Here is a 16,105-nt window from a genome sequence, read left to right as displayed (position 1 = left end):
TTCACTGAATTTATTGTGCCAGATAATGTCACAGGAGCTGGGAGCACAGCAGCTAAGGTGACAGATGAGACCCCTGATATCAGAAACTTAGAATGGGGGGGAAAGTAAGAAGGCTAGTCAGGAAATTAGGCATTTCAGATAGGACAGAGAATAGTGTTTCCCAGGAAAAGGTGGTGGCGGTGGGACGTGGGAAGCAGTAGAAAGAAAGAAACTGTTTTGAGAAAACCCAAATGTGGAAAGATCTGAAAGTCAAGAGACCAAGAAGACCAGTGATGGAGCAAATAGAATGGAAAGGAGACTGGTGTGTCCTGAAAACTCCAGAAGGATCTGCAGTTCCCGTAGGCTGTGGTGAGGGCTAACTCCTTATCCCAGGGGAGATGAGGGAGCCGAGGAAGAATTTTAAGCAGGAAAGTGACACGATGCAGTTCTCATTTTAGAAACATTACTCGGGAACAAGAATAGAGAATAGGCAGCATGGGGATCATTATCTGTTTTCCAATATTCATATGTATTACTGGATGGAGAGAGAGAGTGTGTGTGTGTGAGTGTGTTCAAAACACTGAAAACCAATGTGCTGAGCACTGCTCCAAGAGCTTTCCACAGAGACTCCTCATAATCACTTCAAGGTGGTGATCATGATAAACCCCCCCCCATTTTACAGATGAAATGTACACTCAAAGAGGTTAAGTAAGTTGTCCAGGGTCATACAGCTATTAGCTTGTGGAGCCAGGATGTGAGCCTGGGCTGCCTGACTCCTGAGCTAGAGCCAAGAACATCATCCTAGGCTCCTGGTGGAAACACTGGCCATGAGTGGGGGCTCCTGGAAGGCAGCCGCCCTTCTCCTTCATGATTCAGTAGGTCTGAGAGTTCTTCATGTGACGCCCGTCAGCGCCTCCAAACTCCTAACAGAGAAGGGGAGCATCCATCCGACAGAGCTCTGTGTGGATTTTCATGTGAGGCAGGCACGTCCTTGTGGGCTGGTGCCGGGACTAACACAGAGTGTTTAAATGCAGAGCGACACAAAGGTTGACCCGCTAGAGAGGCTCTGATCGTTCCGAGGCCGGCAGGGCAAGCGTGGCATCTTCTGAAAACGTCCCTCCGGGCCTGGGCTGCAGGCTGCAGGCAACTTTTCGAGTTCAGAGTCTTCACAAAGGGCTTTGCACAAAGAGAGCTTTCCCGCACAGCCACCTCTGTGTTTGTGAAGTGAAGCCTTTTGATTTCATGTCTTCTGCGCCGCCACACCAGGGTGCCAGGGACCTGGTGCCCTTAGAGTGGGTCCCACACGGGCCCCCCTCAGCCCTGCAGGGCCGCATGCAGCTCTCCCTGCAGACTTCGGGGATTTGCATCACACAGACAATGTTTCCTGCGCCTCAACGGCTGCCAGCCAGCGTCCTGGGGTGCCACAGGGAGCAAACAGACATGGTTCCGCCCCACTAATCACAGACTCGCATGTGGAGGTCACAGCGAGGGGGGGCGATGCTGTGAAGAAAATGCACTGAGAGCTTGGACTGAGTAGCCTGTCATGTCCGCAGTGGGTGTGGGGGATGATGTCGGTGAGGCAGTGCTGGAACTGAGCTCTGAGCAGCCGTTGGAGTGAACGAGTGGGGGGTGGGGAGGACATGTGTGTGCCCAGACTTGCCCTCCAAAAGGAGCATGGGACATTCCGGGGGGCAGGGCTGAGGCCAAGGGAGAGTTTGCTGTGGGGTGAACAGCGGAGGGAGGCAGGGCCTGGGACGGTGAATCTCATGGGTCAGCTTGCCTGGGCTGCGGTGCCATGTGTTGCCCAGAAGGTATTTTATAGGTGCAGTTAAGTAAAGGAGCTTACCCAGAGTAACGTGGATGTAGGCTTCATATAATCCGTAGAAGGCCTTAAAAGCGAAAAATTGGAGTTTTCTGTAGAAGGGGGAATTCTGCCCGAAGATAGTAACACTGAGGTCCTACTTGAGTTTCCGATTTGCTATCCCTTCTTCCTTAGAGTAAATTCTCTCTCGTGGTGCCCGGGGGGCTGTGGTCAGTTTGGCGGCCAACTCTTGCTTTCGGCTCAGGTCATGATCTCAGGGTCCTGGGACTGAGCCCCACGTGGGCTTCCACACTCAGCGGAGAGTCTGCGTGAGAATCCTCTCCCTCTGCCCCTCTCTGCATGCGTGTGTGCGCGCACGCTCTTTTCCTCTCAAATATTTATTTAAAATTTTAAAAAACAAATTCTCTCTCCTTCTGTATATATATTCATATGTGTGTGTCGTGTGTGTATCTCTCCTATTGGTCTGTTTCTCTAGAGAACCCTGACTGACTTGGGACAGGCCTCAAACAGCTTGGAAGGATTTGGGCAGGATTCGAGTAGTCCTTCTTTAGCAAGCAGTGGAAGCCAGGGAAGGAATTTTAGCAGGGAGCCAGGCCGATCCGGTCGGCCTCGGCAGAGCACTGATCAAAGCCAGGTTGGAACCCAGGGGACTGGCACGGCTGCCCAGAGGTTCCAGAAGCTTCTGTGTCACGTTGCCTACCCTCCGGGGACCCCCGAGCCTCCCCACCTCTGATGAGCATGCTGTCAGCCTCCCTGATTTCCAGTGGTGGTTTGATGTGTTCATTCAACTTTCAGCAAACGCCTTATCCACAGAGCGTGTGGCCTGCCTTACAGATGGACGTGGGCCAGCCACAGGGCATCTTTGACACCACTGTAGACAGCCCTTCTCTTCATTCATTCAGTCATTCATTCAGCAAATACTTGAGGTCCTACTGTGTGCTAAGCCCTAGACTGTGCTCTGGGGATGCAGCAGAAAACAGAAGCGGCCCAGATCCCTGCTGCGTGCATCTTCTGTTCTAGCAGAAGTGAGAGAGTAAGTTCTCTGGTAGAGTGATTCCTCTCAGGACAGAGATGGCCAAAGGTGACAATAAGAAGCTTCAGGGGGTGCCTGGGTGGCTCAGTGGGTTAAAGCCTCTGCCTTCGGCTCAGATCATGATCCCAGGGTTCTGGGATCGAGCCCCACATCGGGCTCTCTGCTCAGCAGGGAGCCTGCCTCCCCCTCTCTGCCTGCTTGCGATCTCTCTCTCTGTCAAATAAATAAATAAAATATTTAAAAAATAAATAAATAAGAAGCCTCAGGGGGAGAGTTGAAATACCATGGGTTTGGCTTCTTGGATGGCACAGCCCAGTGGCCCTGAGTTTCCATCCTGGCTCCTGGGCTCATTCCTCCCTTCTCAGAGCCTCTGTGTCCTCATCAACAAAATGGACAAAACACCCAGCAAAATATCTAGAGGATTAAATAACAGACCAGAGTCTCTGGATCCCACAGCACTAGGCTATGCACCTGTTGTTTCTGTGTTGTTATTTTCCTTGTCACTATGTTTCCTTGTCTGTGAGGTTAAGTAACTTGCTTCTGATGTGCTTGTCACGGGGCCTTCTGTAAACATCCCAGCAGGGAGATTTGGGGTTGTGGTGTCTCATTCTGGGTTTCCTCTTAGATGCCTCGAGTTTGCTAAGTAGCTGTAGCAAACAGACAAGAATGAGAGAATGAGCAGCATGGGAGAGGGTGAGCCGTCACTGCCATCCTGAGGCGAGACCCCTTCAAGTGGCTCCCTCGTGATTAATTAGCCTGCCTCCAGCAGAGATGCTCCCTGGACTAGTGCCTCCGCACCAGCCCTGCTCATTCACCCAGCTCCTCCCTCCCTCCCTCTCTCCTTTTTTCCCTCCCTCGTGCCACACGGTCCACAAAACACTCCCTGAAAGCAGGTGGCCCCACATGACCCCAGAATCCCGCCCCTCCCACAGCGGAGAAGGCTGGAAGCTCTTCACACGTCTGCTCCTTGCCACCACGGTTGAGCCACAGGGCCCGTGTCCGCACAGGATGTGAATGCCCTGCCACCCATCCCTCGGTGCAGAGCAGAAGAGTGAACGCAGGGCAAGCCCTGTGCGCCCCAGCCCCCTGCACCTGTCTGCCGCCATGCCCTGCCCTGGGAATAGACACCCCTCCCAGGCTGCAGTATGTGATCCGCCCCTCCCCCTTAGCCCGCCAGCCCGGCTTCCCAGGCTTCTTTCTCTGCCTCAACAGCACCCAAGCCCAGGGCCTTCCACAGGCCTCCCTTTGCCAGCTGTCCCTCCTCCCCGGCCGTCCGAAGCCCCCCACCTCAGCAGCGTCTCCATTCCAGAACTTTGCTTCTTTCCTTCAAAGCATGCATCAGTTTGTAATTTCTGTCGCATTCTGTGCATGTCCTTAATCTCTCTCTCTCTCTCTCTCTATCTCCCCCAGGCTTTCTCTCCTCCCTGCACCCTCCCAGCCCCTCCCCCTTCCTTTCCACATTCGATTTTCAAGTGCCAGGAAACCAGGCATCACTCCTGTCTTCTCCACCAGTACGTACACTGCCCAGCACACTGCAGTCACCCAAGAAATATTTCTGCCTGAATACACAGATGCGTCCGCGAATACATGTCTCTTAACTCCTCTGCCTGTGGGCATGATCTGAGTGTATGTGGCTGAATTTTAGGGCAGATGATCAAGCTCCCTGAAGGCAGAAATGGGCTTGGTTCATCTTTGTATCTACCTCCCTCACCTGGCATTGCTCTCGGCACATAATAGGTACACCCCAAAGGATTAAGGACCAAAGGGACAATAATCCAGCATGCCATGGCCACCTCAGACCTTATGGGGTCCTGCCAGTGCTCTGGCCCATGAGGATTCCCAGGGGCCAGCCCTGGAAGTAAAGTCACTTGGCTCTAATTTAAGGAAACACCCATTCCAACTTGTCCTTGAAAATAAGCCTGGGTTGGCCATTGACAAACTGACTCCCATCCTGTTTCAACCCATGTCATCCCATTCAACCATTTGGCAGTGGGTCTGCCCTACCATCATGGAGGATAGTGGACCAGTGGGGAAAAGTGTCGTTTGTTGAATAATCACACAAATCAATATTAAGTGACAAATGTAGTATGTGCTTTGAGATGGGCGGTGGGGGAGGAAAGGAGCTATGAGAGAGTAAAACAGAGGCCCGACCTCGCCCAGGAAGTCAGAGGAGGGATGTTGGTGAAATGACTACATGTGCAGCATCCCTGGACCAGGGGTCACTGTGCACCTCTCTTGCAGGTACCTGGAAGGAAACCACTTAACAGCCGTGCCCAGGGAGCTGTCTGCCTTCCGACACCTGACACTTATGTAAGGAGCCTGGCATGGGGGGCGGGGGTGGGGGGACATGGAATGTTCTCTCCTGGGGAGGCTCAGGAAACTCATGTGGAGGGTAAAGGAAGATGGTCTGCGGGCTCCTCGGCATTCCTGCCCTTCCTCCTGGGGTGGAACACAGAGAGGCAGCTGGCAGGCATGAGCCAGTCTGACGTGTCAGGCCTTACCAGGGAGAACTACACACAGAAATACTCAGAGCCTGGCATCACTGACCGTCCACATCACCTTCCCCCTGGGCTTAGGGACAGGTAGGGGAGCCTCTGACTTTCTGGGGCCCCAGCTGAATCAGGAGACTCCTCAGTCTCCAGGTTCTTGCAAGCTGTGGCTGCACTGAGGTTTGCCAGGAACTTAAATGAACATTTCTTCTTCCTCCTCTAGTTGCCTAGAAAATGTTCCAAGTTCAAACTGATGTTCCTTCAGGTGGCAGCTCCTACTGGCTCCAAGTCTGCCAAGACCCAGGAAAAACTCCCAAATAAAGAACAGGACTGCGGGACGTGGGTGGGGCCCAGGAAGCTGCGTGGTCCGTGAGCTTTGTCCCTTGACAGCCTCACTGCCTTGCCAGGAGGGGACCCATAAGGGCACAAAATAATTCTTTGGGGCGAGTGGTCACTGGAAGGTCACCCTGGCTGCTCAGGGGGCAGGGAGCCAGTTCACCGGGGGAAAAGGAACGTTCTTTCGGAATGAATCACTGTGGCTACTGAAGAAAGGTGGAAGAAAGCCACCTGTCACCCCCTTCAGCCTGGCTTCCTGTATATCCCCCAGATGAGCCTCTAGATGAGATTTCTACCCCTCAGTCCTGTGGGCATTTGGGGCCAGGTCATTCTTGCTTGTCGGGCTGTGGACACTGTGGGACATTGAGCAACATTTCGGGGCCTCTACCCATGAGATGCCCGTAATGTCCCTCTCCGAGTGACAACCAAAAATGTCTCCAGACATTGCCACATGTCCCTGGGGAAGCAAACGTGCCCTGAGTCGAGAACCCAGATGATTAATTTGTTTGTTTGTTCAGTACTGATGCTCTAAACCACCCTCAAGCAATTAATTCAGAAGATCTGACTTATAAACCAGAGTGTCTGGACATGGTACCCAGGCCTCGGAGGGTGTAAGCACTCTCCAGGGGACTGTAATGCGCAGCTGCTTTTAAAAACCACTGCTTGGGATAGTTATCCCTGCCAAGAAGCTGGAGCTTGTTCTTGGCAGAGATGTGGCAGGATGAATGGAAGGGTAGACTTGGAATTGATTGACAACGTAAATGGATGGATGGACGAATGGACAGCAAATGCTTGAATGAGTGATTGAATAAATGTTGAGTGAAAAAACTGGACGAATGGGTGGATAGGTGTGTAGACGGGTGAGTGGATTGATGGAGGAACGGAACAATCGATGGGTGGATGGATGGATGGACAGCCGGTACGCACGGATGTGCGAAAGTTGGGAATGAACCCCTGCAGATGCAACTAACAGTCAAGTGTGGCCCTTCTGTTTTCCTCTTCCTAGTGACCTGAGCAACAACAGCATCGGCGTGCTGACCAACTACACGTTCAGTAACCTGTCTCACCTCTCCACGCTGTGAGTACAGGGGGTGCTGTGTCTAACATGGGCCTGGCAGTAAGTGGCCTGTGGCCATCCTCTCTCCCTGCCCCCTCGGGCTGGTGTTCTCTGCTCTGGTGGTCCTCAGGGCCATGGCTGCCCTCACATAGTGCAAACCTTCATCATCAGAAGGAAAACAAAGTAGGTCAGAACCCTACCGTCTGGGCGGTAAGAGAGGAACTATAAGACCTGATTATTTCTGCAGAACGCCCTCTTTGGAATACCTTCTGGGGTTGGTGAATTTTCCTTCCCAGCGGAAGGTTTCCCTCCACAATTATGTTTTGCTCAGATCCATTTATTTCCTATTAGCTCGGCACAGGGTGAGCACTGACCATTTGACCGTAGAGGGGGGCAGTGGCAAAGCTGGTTAGGAGGCCAGCCTGCCCTGGAACACGAGAGGAAGCTAGGGAAACAAAGCCAGTGAACTTTCTGGAGCAGTGGAGAGCATCTCTCTTCCTTTTACTGTTGGGATGTTTTTTGTCAATATCTTAAAACTGAAATAGAGAAAGAAAGCATTTGCCTTGACTGGTTCACAGCGTGGATGGTACACCCTAAGCAGCTGAGAATAGCAGTGGCCAAGAGCACCCTTGTCTCCTTCCACAGGATCCTGAGCTACAACCGGCTGCGGTGCCTCCCCATCCACGCCTTCGACGGGCTGCGGTCTCTCCGGGTGCTGTGAGTACCCCGGAACCCAACTCCCGCTGGACTTCACCAAGTCTCCTATCCCCCCCGCCAAAATGTCCCCAGCCTAGCGCTCCTGCGGGCTCAATGGGGTGGGGAGTGCAGGGGGGCAACCCACTACCGCCCATGGACCAGGAGCAAATCACAAACACCCGGAGTTTCTGCTGTTTTTTGTGCCCAGTGAGATCAGCAGCGCCTCTCTAGGGAGGATTAGCACACACAGGCGTATTCTGCACCCCAGTAGAGCCCAGCGTGTGGCCTGTGGCCACTGTGCTGATGAGCACGCCGCTGCTGGTCCCCCTGGCTTCTGAGGGCCAACGTATGCTCTGTAAACCTCTGCGAGGAGTGTCAGGGCTCACGACTAGAAGCCCAGAGACCTGGTTCAGCTCACAGACAGCCATGAGTCAGCCATTGTAGAGTTAGTGGACTCACAGAGCATCCTTTCAAAAGAACAAAGTTTTAGTAATTTGCTAAGAATTAAACATCAGAGGGCTTCTCATACAAATCCTTATTTCTAATCTCTCTCAGAAAATGGAGAGGCGTGGCCATTGCAGGGCTTCCTATCTACATTCCTACGAGGCCAAGCAGCCCTGCCCCTTTAGATGGGGCTCCAGAGTCTGCAGCCTCCACACCCACCCCCCTCCCCCATCACCATTATGACACCTGCCTCACCCTGTCCTAACCCAGGGTAGAGGGCAGCTGACTGAGGCGGGTGAGCTCCTAGCAAAGACAAGACGGCCACAGAATCTACCTCTTTCCAAGTGTGGCTCTGCCCCTCCCTAGCCATGTGTCTTCCATAAAATACAGGTGGTAATTACCCCATACAGTTTTACAAGGATTAAATGAGATGATGTATATACAGCCTTTAGCATAGCTCTGGTCCGTGGCAAACACTTTATAAATATTCACTTGTTACTATCGGTACTTGTATTACTTTACAAGAGCAGGAATGGTGCCTCACTGTGCCACCCCCATCCCGGGGCCCTGTTGTCTATCACCTCATCTTTGTGCCTTGTCATCCTGCATATTTTGTTGGCAAAGGAAGATCCTTTGAATGATGTTCCCATGAGGACAGAAAGGCTACTTTTCATGGTCATTGCCTCATATAGCCCTTTGCAACAGTGCTGTGAGATTGAGGGGATTGTGCCCATTTTAAAGATGGGGAAACTGAGGTCCGGGTTGTAACTGGCCCAGAATCCAGCCATCAGGAGGCTACAGCATCCAGCCCCCTGACTCAGAGCCCTGGGACCCTTTCAGGATCCACTAGCAATCAGCAAACAGCACCCAATGAGTCCGTCCATTCCAGAGCCTCCAGGCTGATGTGATTTATTGGAGCCCACAAAACACTGGTGTCAGCGACAACTCCCGCCACATGTCATCTGCGCTGTTATTAAAAATCAATTCTCTCGGGGCAAAGAAGTGCCTGCGCTGACAGTGTGCAATCTGTTATTGTCACTTATTTATTATCCGCCTTCTCTGGGGAGTTTGAGAATGGAAACATCAGCAGAACCATTTCCCTGTTTCTAGTTGAACACGGTGGAAAATGGGCTCCTCTCATTGGCCGGGACTGGGGCGGACCTGCTGTCCCCTCCCACGTCCCACCATCCCTCCCCAATCCCCAACTGTTGTCTCCCATCCTGGTCTTCCAGTTCTCTGCATGGGTGTGCTGCCAAATTCGAGTGGTTCCAGGGCGGCAACCCAGCACAGGAAAGGGAGGGAGACTGAGAATGCTTGCCTGTCCATTTGTCTAGTCTCCCAGGGTGGCCACGTGAATATCGCTGGGGTTTCCTGCCATCTGGGCACCTCGCCTGTCTCACTCCAGACTGCTCTCATTCGCTCATCGGGAGCACACAGCAACACACCACATACTTCTGCTTGTTTCTTGAATTAAGAATTAGTAGGCTTATGGCATCATCATTTTAGAATCATGGGATCTCACAGATAATAAGTGGTCTTAGAGGCCCTCGTTGCAACCATCTGCCTCAGTGGGGAGCAACCATTTTCTGCATAAAGGCCAATTCAGGAAAAATAAAAATGTTTATGGATGACGTTTCTTTTATGATATTTACCTCCTTTCCCTCAGTAATTGCACAGCTAGGAATTTATGCTAAGGAATAATACAGTATGAGGGAAAGGTTCTCTGCTTTAAGGTCTTGGTTGCTCTGTTATTTTTAACCTACATTTTATATAGTACCCACAAGCGCCACAGTGAGGAAATGTTTAAGGAAAAGCATAACGCAGGTGGCCCATGAAGGGCAATTATTAAAAGAGGTAAAGACGAAAACAAGGTAGCAGCATGGGGAAGTGTTTACCACATAGCCTTATGTGGAAAAGTGAACCTAATTGGTATATATGTTACGATTATAACTTGCCTACCTTTCTCCTTATAAAGAAGGACTATAAGGGAACATAGCAAATGAAAAAAGAAATCATTGATCACTATCCGCTAATGTGAAGTTGTTTCTGTAATAAAAGAAGGCAGAGTTAAAGATGAATGAATATAGTAGGATATTTGCAATTTAGAGGGTTAGGGGGGAAAGGTAGGTTTTTGTGAAATCAGGAGTTGTAATAGCTATAACTACATTTGAGCATTTATGTCTTTTCTCATTTCTTTCTTTTTTTTTTTTTAATTTATTTGTCAGAGAGAGAGAGAGCGAGAGTGGGCACAAGCAGATAGAGTGGAAGGCAGAGTCAGAGGGAGAAGCAGGCTCCCTGCGGAGCAAGGAGCCCGATGCAGGACTTGATCCCAGGACGCTGGGATCATGACCTGAGCCGAAGGCAGCTGCTCAACCAACTGAGCCACCCAGGCGTCCCAAGAGCTGCCGTTACTCTTTTCTCATTTCTAAATGGTTTCATTACTTTGATGAAAATTTCAGAAATGACCAGAGATCCACGGCTGCTGGCAGTTTGGGGTAGGGGAAAAGAATGAGCATCAGGTTTAACCAAAGAAAAGGGCCAAAAAGTATTCTAGAAAGATGTGAGAATTTTAGAGTGAGAGGGTGTGTGTGTGTGTGTGTGTTATGGTGGGCGGATACGAATACATTTCTGAGACAAGAGAGTTGTCAGGGAACCCTGAGTACAAAACACTGGGTGAAAATTTGCTTTTCCTCGTTTGCTCCTAATCTAAAAATAGCTAGAAGAGAACATTCTCATGGACATTCTGGTTCTTCTTCAGGGATCTGCGTGTTCCCTGATCTTTGCCCCACACTGAGCCACATGACTTGTGTGCATGTGTGTGGTCCCAACTGTCAGTGCCCAGCCCCAGCTGCAGGGGGGCCACCTGGAATCAGTTAGCTCTGCTCATGAGGGAGGGAGTGGGACTATCAGTCATCATCCTCAGTATTTTTAGCCCCTTGTCCCTGAAGGAAGATGGTGCTTGCTATTTATGTGCACCGGGCTGTTCATTCCCGTTCTACCAATTGGATGGGTTCTCCCTGTAGCATCTTGCAAAGGGCTCCACTGCCCTTTGCTTGATTACCTTTAGAGACCAGGAGCTTGCTCCCTTCCCAGATAACCCCACTCCATTGAGTTAGTTAGTTAATTAGTTAAGAGGGAGAGAGAGAATCTTAAACAGACTCCACACCCATCGCAGAGCCAGACACAGGACATGATCGCGAGGCCCTGAGATCATGACCTGAGCTGAAATCAAGAGTTGGGCGCTTAACCAACTGTGCCATCCAGGCATCCCAACACCATTCCATTTTTTTTTTTTTTTAAAGATTTTCTTTATTTATTTGAGAGAAAGAGTGAGAGGACTCAAGCTGGGAGAGAGGCAGACGGAGTAGGAGAAGCAGGCACCCCCAGAAGCATGGAGACCAAGTCAGGGCTCCAGCTCCATACCCTGGAATCATGTCCTGAGCCCAAGGCAGACGCTGAACAACTGAGCCACCCAGGCGCTCCAATCCTACTCCATGTTTGACTGGCTGCTGAACATTAGACAATTCTGGTGAGCCAAAAGGTGATTCCTTCTGACCTCTAAACCCTGGTTCTGGTTTGGCCCTCTGGTGCTACCAAAAAATAAAATTAATTTTGAATTTTAGAAATGGGAGGTGAGTCTCAGAAATTATTCTAACCTGAGGCTTTCAGTTAAGTGTCTGACTTCAGCTCAGAGCATGATCTCAGGGTCCTAGGATCAGGCCTCACATCAGACTCCTACTCAGCAGGGAGTCTGGGAGGGGGAGTCTGTTTCCCTTCTTCTCCTCCCCCTGCTCATTCTCTCTCCCCCCAACCCAAATAAATAAAATCTTTAAAAAATTATCCTATCCCAACCTCTTATTTATAAGATAAGAAGACAGATTCAGAAAGGCTTAGCAACTTGTCCACATTCACTTGTTTATCCTTTCCTAAGTGCCCCCTATCAGTTGAGTACTGTCCTAGACATCAGAGAGGAAAATAATGAAACACAATTCCCATCCCCAGAGAGCTCACAGTCTAGAAGAGGAAACAGACAAGTAGATAACCTCCTGCCACACGTGGTGGTACCTGGGAGGGAGCCACAGGACTGACTGCACAGGAGAGGCATGTGACCCAGTCCTGGCCATCCACTGAGAAGGCTTTCTGAGAGGGATATCACAATCACAGCTGACAGTTATCAAACCTTCTGTGTGTACTACACAGCCTGGGCTACGTGCTTTGGTTAATCATAGCCTCTTCTCATATCCACCCTCTGAAGAATGTACCACTATTATCACCATCCCCCAGACCAGGAAACAGGCTCAGCAAGGTTGAGTCACTTGGCCAAAGTGCAGTGAGAATATTCTAGGCCGGGAGAATATAATTTTCCTAGACAGAGTCCTTGAAGGAAGGGCATGTGCATGGGGACCCCCCCAAGGAGCGGCAGTTGGGAGGGGAGTGCGGCAGCTTCTGGGGGCGGGAGCAGGAAGCAGTGCTGCAGGACTAGCCCACAAGGCCGGAGCAGAAGCTGGATGGGAACCAGGCTCCCAGCGACCAGCCCAGCCCCCCTGCCACCACATTCTGTCCTTCCCAGCCAGAGGTTATCTCTTTTCCTTGCTGCCCATTTCAGACTTTCCTTGACGACTGGAGAAACATGGCCTAGAGATTCCTCTGATGAGAGTTAAAGAGTGTGGTGGAAAGAGACACAGGCCGGAAGGTGATGGGCGCAGGGTCACTCTGCCAAAACCCAAGGTGTCTCTTCTCCAGCCTGGGAATCTGACTCACTAGTGCCTTTGCAGGGTATAGACTGCATAGCTTCAGGCTTCCACTGTGTGGGGGGAATGTTTTGAGAGGGCTAGCCCCAAAACATGTCCCAGAGCCTCGAGGGGACGGAATCATGACGAAGCTAGCCATACTCGCAGCTCACATGAGCGAGTACGCGTCCCGGGCAGGCCTCTGCACTGAGCTCTGTGCCATCTGAACCTTTTGCATTGTATCTTGAATCTCTGCAACTGGTTTAGGAAACAGTATGTTAGATCCCTTCCTGACTGAAGGAGGAGAAAATCATTTCAAACCACCTTAAGCAGGAAGAGAATTTCTCAATACAGGTAACTGAAACAATCAGTAATAGACATTACCTTCTGGGACTGGGTGTGGGAGCTCCTGTTGTACTATCAGAAATGTGTCTCTTTCTGCTTCTCCAAGTGAAACTGTCTCTGGCTTAACAGTTCCAGAGAAAGCCCCAGAAATGTCTCCCACTGGTCCACGTAGGTCACATGCTCAGCCTCCAACCCCTCTCAGAGACTCTGGGCTGACGCTGACTTGGGCCATAGTTGTGCCCGTGTGGACTGGGCACAGACGGACTGAGAGGTGGGGAAAGGTGACTCCCCCATGGCAAAGGAACGGTTACCAAAAAGAGATTGATGCCAATCAACCCACACTCCTGAAAAGATATCTACTGTGAGTCGATCCTAAGAATTCCTCCATTTGAGAGATCAGAAAACTGAAGCAGAAAGATGAAGTGCCTTGAATCATATAATCACATAGCCGATGGTGTTCAGAATAGGGATGCACACCCAGGCATTCTGATCTAGAACTTAACCCCCAAGTCACCTGAGAGTGACCTAGCCTGCTCAGAAGAGAATCTGCCCACCCACCCCCACGCGCATACAGGATAGGATGATGGTCGTCCCTGCCATCTGTCACACGAACCCTGAGCACCTGCCTCACGTACACATACCAGGAGCACCTGAGGGTCTGGAGACCTGAGGTTCAGGCAACCCAGAACTGTCGTGAGAAGGTTCCGCTTTCATGTTACTCCAAGTGATGCCCTCATCTGCACCTCAAAATGCCCAAGTTTGGGCCTTAACACCTCCTAAGAGTCAGCAGGGAAGGAGTCCCGGGCCCTTGAAGATGAGCTGTCCCACTTCTGGACAGCCCTGAGGATGGTGGCGGGACAGGCAAAAGAGTCTTTCTTTGGGGGCCAAACCGGGAGTGGGAACCTGCAGCGTAGACAGATTTCTTTAGTGCTGTCCCAGTAAATTACAGCCCCGTTACTCTGCAGTTTATGGGGATCTCAGTGGCTCAGCTCGTAATAAATGGGAGCGTGACTTGCGGGAGTCACAGCGCCAAAGCTGCCTTTGGGTCATTTGGTGTTTTTAAATTAGGGCTTCGTGCCTCTCCAGGGGCCCAGGCCTCATTCAGAAATGATTAACAACGGGGCTGGGTGCATTTGCTGAACAGCAAGCAGCCATGAAGTCATCCAAGCTAATAGCAGGCAGGAGCCGGTATGATTCATAAATAACCACATGCATTCCAGACTAGATGATACTGGTGAGTGTTAGGAAGTACTTCTAGCCCCTTCTTATCCAGGGAATGAGAAGTTACCTCCAGCTCTCTTTGGAGCTCTGGGCACCTTCTTCCAGCTGTCCTGGGGATAGGAAAGGGGAAGGGGCTTGAGGTGATGAGGGTAATGACCTAGGGCAGCTAAATGTGGTTCAGGGGACCGAGAGCATGAGCGTCACTCGGGAGTTGGTTAGAAATGCAGCCTCCTGCCCCCGCCCTCATCCAAATACATGGGATCAGAGTCCCTGAGGATGGGTCTCGGAAATCTGTTGGCTCTGGCACTCAGTCTGTCGGAGAGGCTCTGTTCTGTGTTAAGTGTAATTAAGCTCCTGTCTATATTCCAGCTCAAAGCCCAGGGCAGGCTATCAGCTACAAGGAAAACAAAAGGGCAGATTCATTAGTTAGGATCCTTCTACACTTCCGCAGTCACTTCTCATTGCCCCATTGTTTGGTGGGCTCCTTTCCAGCACAGACGGCCGTGTGCAGTAGTCACCAGCGGAGCCCCTGAGTGTCTGTGAATTTCACCTACCGTGCGTTTCGCAGGCCAGACCCAAGGGAGTCATCGGGATGGGGACTTTCTATGGGCGTTTGATGATCAGTCCTTCAAAGGAGGGTGTAAGCCATGAGTTACGGATTTACTAGTGCTACCTGAGTGCTGACGCAGTGTGCATTTCGTTTTTCTTGTGGACCTATCCTGCAGCCGTTTACTAAAAGCGCTGTCTATGCCATCATTCTGCAAGTGAGAATGGCTCCCAGCTCTTGCCACACAAGGTGGAGAGGGGTGGGATGAACACCAAGCGCGTCACCTGGCCTCTTGGATATGCTGTCAGGAAATGCACTTGGAGGCACACGAGCACCAGATACGTTGGCTTTACGGCAGACGCCAGACCTGGATGAGTGTCCAGCTCCATGGACTCTGCTGGGGAGCATCCCCCCTCCCTGTCACCTGAGCTGGGATTCATCACATTTCTCAGTCTGCCCCAAACCTCTCTAGGTGAATGTGAAGGGAACTAATTTATTGATCTGTACCAGCCATTTTTCAAGACCCTTTCACATATATGAATAATGGTTGGTCATTTAGCACATAGAAAATGCTAGACTTTGTATGGATTAATGCACCCACAACCACCTTCTCTGACAAATCTGTTTACTTTCATTCCCTCTGAGGGAACAATAGGCAACTGAGCACAGAGAGGTAAATAGCTTCGGGCAGAGTCACACAGCTGGTAAGTGGCAGAGTCAGGAGTTGAAGGCAAGCAGCGTAGCTCTGGAGCTTAGTCTTGACCATGGTTCTTCCCAGAATCTCTCCATTGCCTCCATTACATAGACATCTCTCTCCATGTTTCAGGTGCCAAAACGGAGGCTCGGAAGAGTAGAGCTAATGCACCCAGGATCCCACAGCTAAAAGGGACTAGTTTCTCCTTCCACCCTGGGCCTGTCAGATTCAAAATTCCATCCACATCTCCCTCAAACCCTCTACCCACCCCCCACCATCCGCACGGCTGAGCTGGACGTGGATATAGGCACACACCTGCCACAGAGGAGGCGTCTCCTTCTAGGAACAGTGGGACTCTGAGTACAGTCGAGGGGCGTCGGGGCCAGTCTGGGACCCCAAGGGCCTGATGAGCTCAGAACCATACCTGGGGCTTAACCTCCGCCCTGTGCTTCCTCTTCAGGACTCTCCACGGCAATGACATTTCCAGTGTTCCTGAAGGCTCCTTCCGCGACCTGACGTCTCTTTCCCATCTGTAAGTAGCTTCAGTTCTCCTGGGTGTGGATCGGCTGAAGACAGAGTATCCTGATTGTGCTAGGGACTGTGACGTCCCTGTACGCATTTCAGTGTATGTTCCTTCCGGGATGCACAGGGCACGTTCCATAAAAACGTGCCCACATGGTGCGCCTCGTGTGTTCTCTGCTTCAGACACCTT

General features: G+C 51.1%; 1 protein-coding gene across 1 annotated transcript in view; it reads left to right on the top strand.

Annotated features, from left to right (window-relative positions):
* SLIT3 (slit guidance ligand 3) overlaps window positions 1-16,105 on the top strand; it is a 589,205-nt gene that overhangs the window by 530,503 nt on the left and 42,597 nt on the right. Inside the window, exons 21-24 of the mRNA XM_059174255.1 lie at window positions 5,076-5,144; window positions 6,666-6,737; window positions 7,362-7,433; window positions 15,854-15,925. Of these exons, the coding sequence (XP_059030238.1) occupies window positions 5,076-5,144; window positions 6,666-6,737; window positions 7,362-7,433; window positions 15,854-15,925 (285 nt within the window). The remainder of the gene's footprint in view (window positions 1-5,075; window positions 5,145-6,665; window positions 6,738-7,361; window positions 7,434-15,853; window positions 15,926-16,105) is intronic.

Source organism: Mustela lutreola, chromosome 5, assembly GCF_030435805.1.
Source record: "Mustela lutreola isolate mMusLut2 chromosome 5, mMusLut2.pri, whole genome shotgun sequence".
Taxonomy (NCBI): Eukaryota; Metazoa; Chordata; class Mammalia; order Carnivora; family Mustelidae; genus Mustela; species Mustela lutreola.
This window is presented reverse-complemented; position numbering and strand designations above follow the sequence as displayed.